Source organism: Strix uralensis, chromosome 13 (assembly GCF_047716275.1).
Source record: "Strix uralensis isolate ZFMK-TIS-50842 chromosome 13, bStrUra1, whole genome shotgun sequence".
NCBI classification, from domain to species: domain Eukaryota; kingdom Metazoa; phylum Chordata; class Aves; order Strigiformes; family Strigidae; genus Strix; species Strix uralensis.
In genome coordinates this window covers 24,242,216-24,254,315 of record NC_133984.1, presented here as the reverse complement: position 1 = coordinate 24,254,315, position 12,100 = coordinate 24,242,216, and the positions used below count along the sequence as shown (strand labels likewise).

The window sequence follows — 12,100 nt, the reverse complement described above, 5'->3', positions numbered from 1 at the left end:
CTCCCTGCGCGCCGCGGGGGCCCCTCTGCCGCTGCCAGGCTGCTGCCCGGCCACCTCACCTGCTTCTCTGCTTGGGCAGGGGAGGAAGGCAGGAGTGCTGGCTTTGCTTTGCAGCTCAACACGCGCTTTAAAAGCCTGAGTGCTCTGGAGACAGCCCAGAAGGCTCCTGGGGGAGGGATGCTCACCAGCCACCCCTGCTAGCCCGCGTTAGGCAGCAGCCAGGTGTTGAAGGCTTCGGGGGACACCAGGCTCGTAAGTGGACAGTGGTGGCTTCTCAGCAGCAGCTCTGCTGCCCTGGGGAGGTGGCTTGCCTGGGTGTGCACGGCTGTCCCTGTGCGTGCAGCGTGGACGTAGGCTTTGTGTGGGTTGGTGGAGGTGTATAAGGCATCGCCTTCCTCCAAGCAGAGCCTCGGCCATGGGTTGCACCACATGAGACCACAAGCGTGTCACTTCCAGGAACCTGCCTCACCCGTGCACTGCGGGTAGGGAGGGTGCACTGTGCGCCAGCGGGTGGCCAGGGTGGGAATACGTGGTCTAGGTAGGGCTGGGCAATATGCCCGGGTGCCTTTGTGTCCGTGCAGGTGCAAGTCTGTGTTTCTGTGAGGTGCTTTTGCGTGGTGTGGTCTGTTCTGGGGTGCAGCAGAACACCGAGGGCTGAACGTCTGGGGCTGGGCAAGCCCCATGGGCATCTCTTGCTTTTTAGATAAACAAAATCCAGTGAAATCACACACTTAACAGCTCAGCAGCCTCCATGTGTTAATGTAAGGTCTTTTCTTCTGCTCTCTGAAACCAGATGGTAGCTCCTGCCAGCAGGAACTTCAGCAAGGCTCTTTTTAAATAACAAACCTTAATTTCCAATGCAGGGGCAATTTTTGCGGTGATGAGGTGTGGGGCTTGCTGGGCAGGCCACCAGTGGGTTGCAGTGCCCTGGGGAAGGAGGGTGGTTGCTTGGGTGCAAACACCCTTGTACATGCAAAGTCTACCCTGTGCTGCTGCACAACAGCATCTCCCTGCCGAGGCTGGCCTTGCACTTACATCCCTTACAAGTGTATTTTCTTGTCCTTGGGCAGCCAGTGGTGCCCAGAGAGCCGTGGACTTGTTATGGCACCGCTCGCTGGGGATGCTGTTGCCCCAGCAATGGCTGAGGAGCCTGAACAACGAGGAGAGAATCTTTCATGGACCACAGACAGATGTGGGATTTCTTGGGGAGGGTGAAATGCTCTGCAGGACTCTTACGGCAGCATCAGCGATGGCTGGTGGTAGAAAACGTGGGGTGGGCACACCCCATGGGGTTTGACCCTCTCTTCCCATGCTGTGCTGTATCTCTGCATTCAAACCATGGGATGTGCCCTGCATGGCTGCTCTTGTGGCATTTTTCTGCTCTTCGCAGGTCTCTGGGGCAGGGTGTGTGCCTGTGGTCTTCTCACAGAGAGGATGACAGACAAGAGTAATGGTCTGCGCAGCTCACCGGCCAACCGCCACCCAAGCCCACCCGCCCAAGCCAGAGCGGAGGGTGACTTGGAGGGGACGGGGCTCAGCACGGGCAGGTCAGGCTGGTCCCTGGTTTGGCGGAGGGAGGCACTGGTGGGGCAGGGGAGGGGGGCGTCTGCCAAGACCTGGCAGCTGCCCACATCCTCCAGTTCATCTGGCAGGTGTCATGATGGCGTGGCGTGGCGGTGACCCCACCTTTTCCCCACTGCAGGACTTGCTCAACCCAGGATGACACCTCCTCAGAGCTGCAGAGAGGAGCTCCTCCGGATGGGGGGGAGCAGCCGGCTGCCTCCGCTTTCCGAGGCAGGCAAGCCTTGGCCAGGTACCTGAGTGTGATGCTGGCCCGGGGTAAGCCTGAGCCTTTTGTGCCTGGCTTTGACATTGGAGACTTGCATGGGGTCAGGATCCTCTCCTGCTGTATGGCATCCAAGGGTTGCAGGGACCAGTGTCTGTGGATGCTGCTCTGTGTGCCCATGGCTGCAGGAGGGGATGGCTCCATCACCTCTGGGGCCCCAGGAGGGCTTGGGGGGTCCTCTCCCTTGCAGGCAGCGTCACACTGCCCCAGTCATCCACACATTCCTTATGTCCCTGTGGGAATGGCAGTGGGACTGAGGAAGGAGCTGTGGGACTCTTGCTTACATACTCTTGGTCCTACACCATCACTACAAGGGGGGGGGGGAAAGGAAATATTTGGGCTTGAGAAGGAGCTGTAAGAGCTTTTTCTCAGCTGTAGCCCTTCTTCTTGCTCTCCAGCTTTTGCTTTCTCCTTGCTCCACAGACACCTCCTGACTCTGCCTCTTTCCCCTGTCCAGGATAGTCCGGCTGGTGCTGGTGCTGAGGGACTGGGCCAGCAAGAGCTTGCATGAGGAGCAGCAAAGGCCAGACCCCTTCCTTGAGCGTTTCCAGGGCCCTGAACTCCAGACAGTGGCTGCAGGTGCTGACAATGACCTAGAGGACGAGGAGACTGAGGAGGAAACTAAAAAGTAGGGTCCCTTTCCTGTGGCCCCAGCTGTCTTTGGCTAGAGATCAGCTGTGCATGGTGCTTGGGGGCTCCCAGCAGTGATGGCTAATGGAGGTGGGTGGGGATGGGAAAGGGAAAGGGGGAGGTAGGATGCAGTGGTGGGAAGGGTCCTCCCTGCCCTCTCCAGCCTGTGTCCTGGCAGCCAGCCTGGCTTTGCTGGGCTGTTGTGCAGGCACACAGGACCTGGGAGTCTGTCCTGGTGGAAAAGACCTGGCCTGTCCCTTACCTGTGGGGTCTTCTCCCCCCTGGTCCGTGCCCTGGTAGCAAACACACATTGCATGGCTCGTGACAGCTAGCAGACCTCCCCATTTTCAGAGCAGTTCAACACTAGGGTTGCCATTTGGAGCCAGCCCTGGGTCTGTAAAGAAATGCACCTCCAGCTTGTGCGTACGAGGAGCTGGGGACAAGCTGAGGGATGCAGGGGTTCCACCCAGGAGACCACAGCAAGCACAGATGCTTGGGATTTGCCAGTCTCATTCATCATCTGTAGGATGAAGGAAGATGAAGGGAATGCATTTGCTGCCCATTATCTCCCCCTCAGCCCCCAAGAGCAGACACTGTGACGGCAGCTTTCTGAAAAGGCTCTTTCAAATCCAGCCCTTTCATCTGCTCAGCTCATACTCCTCCTGGTGAAAAGCAATAACCTGGCTTTTCTTCTGCTGGCTAATTAAAGGGCAAAGCTCACGGACTACTCTGGACCCTAACGTTATACATGGTAATTAAAACGCCAAGAAATAATTGTTTTCAGTAGGAGAAAAATATCGGAGCCTTGTATCTGGGTCTTTACTAGTCATGGAAGAAAACGTTCTGCCCTGTGAGGTTAAGGGGAGCTTGTTAATTATCAGAGGGAGCTGAAGCGTGCCACGAAAGGGCTGCTCAGTGCCAGTGGACCCTTGGGGAGACGGTGGTAACTTCTGCTGTTTTCTAGGTCCTCAGCTCCACAGGTAAGAAGAGCCCCAAGTCTGGTAAATCCAAACGTGAGCTGCTGTTCACGGCCGTGGGAGCCTCCACAGTTGCAGGTTTGGGTGCAGACCCTGTGGGAGGAGGCAGATGATTATAATCTCTTCCTGGGTTAACACAGAGCCCTGGTTGTCCAGCCCTGGCCCCACAGTCAGTGTAATGTCAGTGACTCTGGCCACCTGCCGTGGGCAGCACTAGTGATCCAAAGCTGAAATTACAAATATAATTAACACCATTATTGACATTATTAGTGCTTGTGGGTGTTACAACAGCACCAGCTGGCTGCAGGTGAGTCAGCGCTTCTGTATGTTGATGCTGTATGTGCCAGGGAGCAGAGAGTCCTCTTCTCAAAGAACATTTAAGTTGCAGTTTCCACGCACTTTTAATGGGGAGGTTGGACCACCTGCTTGTCTGTGGCTGTACCCAGAGCAAACATGAAGGAGTGCCACTGGCTTTGCCCTGACTGCTGGTCCCCACGCTCCGGGCACCGCGCGTGCCGCTGCCTGTGCCGCTGGGGAAGGAGCCTTCAAGGCAGAGGTTTTGCTTTTGAAGCTGTTAGAAGCAGGGAGGTAGGCACGGGGAATCTGTTGGCAAGTGGGTTTTTTTTTCCTATTACTGGAGGGAGTTTTGCATGTTCAAAAGCTGGAAGGGAGGGAAGAAAGGAGAGGGAGTTCTGCCCCACCGGGCTGCAGCAGCTAAGCCTATCAGCCCAGCCGCAGAGTTTCTCTTCCCTGGCTTCTCCAGTGAGATCTGGCAACTGGAGCACACACATCTTATCTCAGAGTCCCAAGATGAGCAGGATCAAACACTTGGGAGCAGTTCAAAGGCTGGACCCAGGACTGAGCAGACTACAGGCAGGCAGCTGAGAGCAGCGTGGTGATGGCAGCCTTGCAATGCCAGCTGCCACCCCCCGGCTCGCTGCTCTGGGGCTTAGGCGTCCCCTCCTGGTGCTCCCACTGATCTGCAGCACACTTTCCTTCCTGCTCTAATTAATCTTCTCTTAAAATATGTCTGGCACCAATCCATACCTCATCTGGGAGAGGCAATGTCACGTAACGAGAAGTTTTCTGATCACCTCCTTCCATGTATCTGTTTCTGGCTCTGCACTGGGGGTGCTGTGTGCATGTAGGCCACCTGGAACGTTACAGAGCCCCATTTTGGGGATAAAGGAGTTTCAACAGTGCTGGACATTTTTGCTCAGCACTGCTGGGATTTGTTTTAGGTTACAGATTGGCATTCAAGCTGCAGCTATGTTTGAGCCAGTCTAGTGCAAGGGTTGAAGGATGTGGCTCGGATGGTTCCTTCCAACCCTATTTTCTATGTTTAGCCCTTTATTCATGCATTGCCAGCTCTGTTTTCTCTCTGCTTCCAGGAAGAAATGGCAGATCTTTGTGGTGGACCCTGCAGGAGACTGGTATTACCATTGGCTGGCTGTCATCGCAGTTCCTGTCCTCTATAACTGGTGCTTGCTTGTAGCCAGGTGAGCTGGGAGGCTGTAGGGTCCCTGTCTCCTCTAATCCTCCTGTTCAGCTGGTTGTCATGGCTCAGCCAAGATCAGACAACTGACACTGGTGGTACTGGGGCTGGTAGGAACCTAAAGGGAAGGGATTCCCCACTATCACTGTGACTTCTGCAGAGCATCCATCCTCTGGCGCCAGTTGGAAAGGACCATGATTTTGGGGTAAAGCTGCAAGGTGAATCTGGGAGGTGGTTTCAAGACGTTGCTTTACCTAGGTCAAAGGAGGGCAGATTTTTCAGAGAAGGGGATTTCAATTTCTAGGAGAAGAGGTGCAAGTGGCCAATCTTGGTTGTAGAGTTAGGACCCTCAGAATCAGCCTATATTCATCTGTAATAGTTGGAGATGATAAGGAGATTTGTTGGTCTCACCACCCTATTTTATGACCTTCCTCCAGGGCTTGCTTCAGTGACCTGCAGAAGACCTACGTTGTCCTCTGGCTCGTGTTGGACTACATCTCGGACTCCATCTACATTGGGGACATAGTGATCCGCCTGCACACAGGTAAGCAGAAGCAGCATCCTGACTTGTCAGTGCTTTTTTCCCCCCCTAAAAGTGGACGTGAGCTACAAGGGAGAGGCCTACTCTACCACTGCATTAGGAAGATTTTGTCTACCTTGGCAGTCACTGGTATAAAGCAGTCTCCAGAGAAAGAATCTAATTAAAAGATCTGAGAAACGGAGTAAGTTTCAGAATGAAAGATTAATCATCCCAGCTTTCAGCTTCACCTTTGAATAATTGTACAAAATTACCTGCGTTACTATTAGTATTCGGGCATAGTTGAAGGTCTGTATCTCTGATTTTGCATCAGTTCAGCTAATGAATTATCTACACTGAAAAATGGTAGAATTTAATGTTCTCGGAACACAGCAGGTGGCTGTACGTTTTCTGTCGGAACTGCAATAATTCATGATCTGGAGGATGGAAACCTCTGTGTCCCCATTTCTTTGTAGCGACAGACTAAATCCCTAAGTGGTATCTTTAGGTGGCTTTTGCCAGATGAAGGGCTTGAGTGGTAACAAAAGCTTGTAAACTGAGTAGATCAGGTAGAACTGGTAATATTTGGATGACCCTGTGTATATCTGCACGTATGTGCATGACATACCATAAAATGTTTCTCAGAAGTGCATACAAAGCCTGCAGAAGAGTTGAACGTAAGCCAAGATAATTCTATCATCTGCTTCTCTGTTAGGATTCTTGGAACAGGGCCTCCTAGTTAAGGACCTGAAGAAGTTACGGGATAACTACATCCACACCTTACAGTTCAAGCTGGATGTTCTCTCCATCATGCCCACAGACCTGGCATACTTTGCTGTGGGATTGCACTGCCCTGAATTGCGTTTCAACAGGCTGCTGCGCTTCTCCCGCATGTTTGAGTTCTTTGACAGGACCGAGACCAGAACCAGCCACCCCAACATCTTCCGCATCAGCAACTTGGTTCTTTACATCCTGGTCATCATCCACTGGAATGCGTGCATTTATTATGCCATCTCCAAAGCCATAGGCTTTGGAGAGGACACCTGGGTCTATCCCAACATCACAGACCCTGAATATGGGTATCTGACCCGGGAGTATGTCTACTGTCTCTACTGGTCTACGCTGACTTTGACTACCATTGGAGAGACCCCTCCCCCTGTGCGTGATGAAGAGTACCTCTTTGTGATCTTTGATTTCCTCATCGGTGTCCTCATCTTTGCCACCATCGTGGGGAATGTGGGATCCATGATATCCAACATGAATGCCACCAGGGCAGAGTTCCAGGCAAAAGTTGATGCCATCAAACACTACATGCAGTTTCGCAAGGTGAGCAAAGACATGGAAACCAAAGTCATCAAGTGGTTTGACTACCTGTGGACCAACAAGAAGGCAGTAGATGAACGGGAAGTCCTCAAGAATCTCCCTGATAAGTTAAGGGCAGAGATTGCCATCAATGTTCACCTGGAGACGCTGAAGAAAGTGAGGATTTTCCAGGACTGTGAGGCAGGTCTACTGGTGGAGCTGGTGCTGAAGCTTCGCCTTCAGGTGTTCAGCCCAGGGGATTACATTTGCCGGAAAGGAGACATTGGGAAAGAGATGTATATCATCAAGGAGGGGAAGCTGGCTGTGGTGGCGGATGATGGAATGACACAGTATGCTTTGCTCACTGCAGGAGGCTGCTTTGGTGAGATCAGCATCCTCAACATTAAAGGGAGCAAAATGGGCAACAGGCGCACAGCCAACATCCGTAGCTTGGGCTACTCTGATCTCTTCTGCCTGTCAAAGGAAGATCTTATGGAAGCAGTTGCAGAGTATCCTGATGCCAAAAGGGTCTTGGAGGAGCGTGGCCGGGAGATTCTGATCAAGGAAGGGCTGCTGGATGAGTCAGCTGCAGAGGCAAGCACGGAAGGGGAGAGTGTGGAGGAGAAGCTGGACAGGCTGTCCCTGAGCATGGACACACTGCACACCCGCTTTGGCCAGCTCCTGGCAGAGTACAGCGATGCTCAAATGAAGCTCAAGCAACGCATCACTGTTCTGGAGTTCAAGACGAGGCAGCAGGATCTGGAGGACTTCTTCTCTGATGGCTCAGACAGTCTGCTTGAGGATGAGGAGAAAGACTTAACTGGTGGGATGCAATGAGGGGGTGCAGAGGTCAGATAGATGATGTCTGGCCGTGTGCGGGGACAGCATTTGCTATTTCACAAGGCAGATCCTGTGGCTGCCTTGCCAGGGACTTCTCTTAGGTCCTTAACATTGCTGCTGCCACTGTCCTGATGGCAGCTCCTGACATGGCTCCAAATCAGGCGATTGTCTGTGCTGGTTTGTGTGGCAGTGGTTTTTGGTAGCAGGGGAGGGGACTACAGCGGTGGCCGCTGTGAGAAGCTTCTCAAAGCTCCCCTGGCTCCAAGTCAGACCCACCTTTGCACCAAGGCCAGGGCAATTAGTGCCAGTGGCTGCACCTCTGTGATAATGTATTTGAGAAGGGGAACCTGGGAGGAGAAGGGGGAGTTGTGAGGAGATGTTATGAGAAGGACACTGCTGCGAACACTGAGGTCAGTGGAAGGAAGAAGGAGGAAGGGGGGGAGTTGCACCAGAGCAGAGACCCCCCCATATCCCGGTGGAGCAGAGGCCAACCTGCAGCCTGTGGAGGACCCCACATCAGAGCAGGTGACTGCACCTGAAGAAGACCAGGACTTTATGGGAAGAAGCCCCCACTGTTGTAGTTCGGCACTGGGAGGACTGCAACACGTGGGGGTGACCCACGCTGGAGCATCTTGGGAAGAGCTGCAGCCCGTGTGGAGGACTCATGCCAGAGAAAGTTCATGCAGGACTGTCTTCTGTGAGAGGGACCCCATGCTGGAGCAGGGGACAATGTGAGAAGTCTTCACCCTGAGGGGGATGAAGGGGTGGGACTGACTGCAACCCCCATTCCCTGTCCCCTGCTCTGCTGGAGGGGAGGAGATAGAGAGATCAGGAAAAAAACTGAGCCTGTGAAGAAGGAAGAGGTGGGGGGAAAGTGTTTTTAAGATATGGTTATACTTCTCACTGGCCTACTCTATCTGTTAAGCGTTGTTGGTTTTAGTGTTTGAATTAAAGAGATGTTCTTTTTCTTCCCCTAACGAGTCTGTCTTTTGCCCATGACTGTAATGGGGAAATCACCCCTCCCTGACCTTATCTCAATTCCCAAGCCTTTTGCTTTATTATTCTCCTTCCCATTCCTGAGGGGGAAGGTGGCTGCCTGGTGCTCAGTTTCCCTCTGGGCTCAAGCTCCTCCTCAGGCCTGTCCCTTTTTTCATTGCCCTCATCTGAGACCTTGGACTTGGATCATTAAAAGAGGAGAATGACTAATGCCACTGCAAACATTTCCTTCCAGTTTCTGCAAAAGGTCTGTGTCCATCACACCTCCTTCCTCCTGTTTGCCTTTATAGAAGGTGGGACATGACCCTTGCATGGAGGGGTGCCTGGACGTGCTGACCTCCCTGCCATGTGCCACCTACCCATCCACACAGGGGCCAACAAGGAGACAGGCTTTGGAAAACACTGCATTCCTTGCAGAACACAAAACCACCCCAATGAGAGACCAAAACGCAAGCGAGATATTTACAAAAACATTTTGGATTCAGCCTTTATAACACACTTTAGGTAAATAATCTCCACTGAGTGTCTGTGGACACCCAGTCTGCACTGAGAGACTCCTTACCTGCAAGATACCAAAACTCACTTAAGACAGCCCAATCTGTGCCTATTATGTCTGCAAATGGGGATGTTTTTCTGGGTCGCTGTCACTACCTAGGTCATCTCCACCACCCCACACCGAGGCTGGACATCTAGCTGGAAGGGCAGGCAGCTGCCATCCTCCTGCCTGACTCTTTTCCCTTCTGCTCTATTTGGTGCTGTCAAACGGCACCTGGCGCGGGCAGCTCCGTACCCCAAGCACTGCACCTTCCTGGGGGATGGTGTTCCCCAGCCGTCCCCCTGCGGAGGCAGCATGATTTCCATTTGGGCTGTGGATGTTTTGGATTACAAGAACAATACATTGCTAAAGGCCGTGGCTTGCTGGCCCGACAGTGCCTGTTGTGCTATGTGCAGAAGGAATACAAGAACTGTCTCTCTCTCTGCTATCTAAAGTCAGCCAGATGTGTCAGGAAGGGTTTGATTAAAATGACATGCTTTTAAGGAAGAAAAAGCAGTGGTGGGACCCAACTGTGCCCATATTCGCTTTGGGTGGGTAGCTCAGCGAGAGCACAGAACACATTTATTTTCTTAGGCAGGAGGTTTTCTTGTACTCGGTGGGAGTTTTGGGGCTTTGCAGGCCGGTTGCCTTCTGGAAGAGAAATGAGTGGCAGAGCCACGGGGACACATGTACAAGGGTGAAACCATGGCACCGTCGGGTGTGCTGGCAAAGCTCTGCCAGGCTGTGCCACAGCCCTGCGGGCTCCATGGTGCAAGCAGCTTGTTGGTGAGGGCTGAAAGTGCAGGAAAAGCCACCAAAACCCTGCAAGCACGAGCAGTAATGCCACTCGTGCCTAACGGTGCTGTGCAGGTGCTGGGACTGGGGGATGCAATCTCATTTCTTGCTTTTGTCACGTAGCTCGCCCTGACCCATGTGTGGGCATCTGGGACCTCCTGCTCCTGCCCACTGGGCCCGTGGAAGGGGCTGGGGCTGGTTTCCAAGGTGGCAAACATTTGGTGGAGAAGGGAAATGTGGAGGAATTCATGTTCTGGGTCAAATTCAGCCCATAGTTTGGCTAAAGTAATGGGATGACACAGGGGGAGGTATCAACCCTCAAAGGGTCATGGTGGAAAGCTGAGGGCATTTGCTTTGGCCTTTCTTTTCCCTCCAACATCAGACTGCCTCTCTTCATTTTGTATGAGAATTATCCATTTAAAAATAATGGCCTTGCTTTTCGGGATTGGTGGGGGAGGGAAGGTTAAATTACCAAAATTAGAATTTGGGGTAAGATAAGAAGATTTTTTGTTCTCTCTAAATTAAATTGTAGGGTTTCTGTTGTGGTGTGTTTTTTTATTTATTTTATTTTTTAAAATTTATTTATTACTAAGATGATTTTGTTTGGAGCTGAGGTGGTTTCTCTCCCGCTTTTTCTTGTAACACCGAGCCCTGGCTCCCAGCTTTCCCCTTCCCTGTGATTTATCGCTCCGGAATTTGCCGGCGAAGGCAGCCGGGAGAGGGAGCTGCGAGCCCGGCCCCGTGGGCTGCCAGCCCTGGCGTGTGGGCAGGAGGGCGAGTTGGAGCCTCTTCCCTCAGCCCGGCGCTCCTCAGCCCCCTTTGCCCTCCCCGGGGCAGCAGGTTGGGAACCTCTGGGGTAACAGCGGGGGCCGGTGCCCCTGCCTGCGCCTGCCCCCCTCTGGGACAGGGCAGCTCCTGCCCCCAGGTTGGGGATATTCGGGTTTATTCCAGGTTTAAAAAAAAAAACCAAAAAACCAAAAAAAACAGGAAAAAAGAAGGAAAACTGCTCTCTCTCCCACTTTTAATCCGAGATAATAATCCACTGGGGAAATGTTAAGCCTTCAGACAAATTACCCCAGAGGATGTCTTTGTGAATTCAGAGCGGATCCTGCTTGTTTCCTCACGGCAGCAAGCCAGGAAATCATAGATTGATGAACCGCTTGACGGGCCTGCTAATGAAATTAGCAGCAGCTCCATGATTTTTTCAGTGAGCAGGACGGGCAGATGTTGGAGGGAAGCACACAGTGGCCCAGCTGCACTTAGGGGTTGCCTAAATTCCCGGCAGAGCGGACCCAGGGCACAGCAGATACAGCTCTGGCTGCTGCCCATTTATTTTCCGGGTGGTTTGGGGACGTGCCGTGCCCCCGTACGGCTCCCCTGGAGATGGGAAGCAGAGGGCTGCCCAAGGCCACTCCTCGGGGCTGGCATCCAGGAGGAGAAGCTGAGGGTGCCCGCTGGCAGGGTCTGCTCAGCGCCCTTGCCCGTGCACCACAATACATTAAACTGCTTTGTCGTATATTATCAGTTGTGTCCTTCTTTTAGATCTCTCCCATTTTAAAAAAATAATCCCTTATACAACAGAAGCTTTCTCAGCTCTGTCTTGTGTGGGTGGGAGACATCAAATAGGGAGCAAATATATTGCCCTCCAGAGAAGTCGGACAACGTGTGTGCCTCACCAGAGAGCCGCCCTTTCCCGTGCCGTTAAACCAGGGAAGCCTTGACTTCTCCAGCAGATGTTTTCTGCAAATCTGCTGCTACCAACGGGCTCATCTTCAGACCTCGCCTGCCTCTACCAGAGCTGCAGGAAAAGGGATGGGATTCTTGGGTGAATCAACCATAAATGTGTTGTGTGGTATGGGGTTTCCCTCCTCCTCTCTGAGCACTGCTTCTAGGAATGAACTAATCATTGCTGGATGATACCCAGAAAAAGCTCTCTGATCAGCCTCTGGGAAATGTAAGAACCCATTTCACAGCTGGGGGAATTGGAGAGAGCTTGACAGGACACAACGGTGATAACTCCTCTCTTCTGGCTGCCTGCTTTTTGTTTTTCTTAAGATAGGCATGAAGAGGCCATTTTGGTGATTGTGAGCAAGCCCCAAAATAACCTCTTCTTAGGCTGTGGACAGCGGGGCTGGAGGCTGCAGCACAGGAGACCATCTGGCTTTGC

The 12,100-nt window shown here is 52.6% G+C and overlaps 1 protein-coding gene across 1 annotated transcript; it reads left to right on the top strand.

The window, feature by feature from the left end:
- The first annotated feature begins 1,434 nt into the window (after positions 1–1,434).
- On the top strand, positions 1,435–8,528 carry CNGA2 (cyclic nucleotide gated channel subunit alpha 2). Its single transcript, XM_074882449.1, has 6 exons — positions 1,435–1,547; positions 1,703–1,813; positions 2,304–2,474; positions 4,845–4,952; positions 5,386–5,492; positions 6,181–8,528. Exons 1-6 carry the CDS (start codon positions 1,435–1,437, stop codon positions 7,602–7,604), a joined length of 2,034 nt encoding a protein of 677 aa, XP_074738550.1. The 3' UTR covers positions 7,605–8,528.
- The last annotated feature ends 3,572 nt before the right edge of the window (positions 8,529–12,100 follow it).

What these genes read in the sequence shown, in the direction of transcription:
- CNGA2 (XM_074882449.1), top strand. Translation starts at nt 1,435, where the DNA reads ATGACAGACAAGAGTAATGGTCTGCGCAGCTCACCGGCCAACCGCCAC. An exon ending in TGGTGCTTGCTTGTAGCCAG is followed by an intron (nt 4,953 to 5,385) that starts GTGAGCTGGGAG and finishes ACCTTCCTCCAG; the next exon opens with GGCTTGCTTCAGTGACCTGC. An exon ending in AGTGATCCGCCTGCACACAG is followed by an intron (nt 5,493 to 6,180) that starts GTAAGCAGAAGC and finishes CTTCTCTGTTAG; the next exon opens with GATTCTTGGAACAGGGCCTC.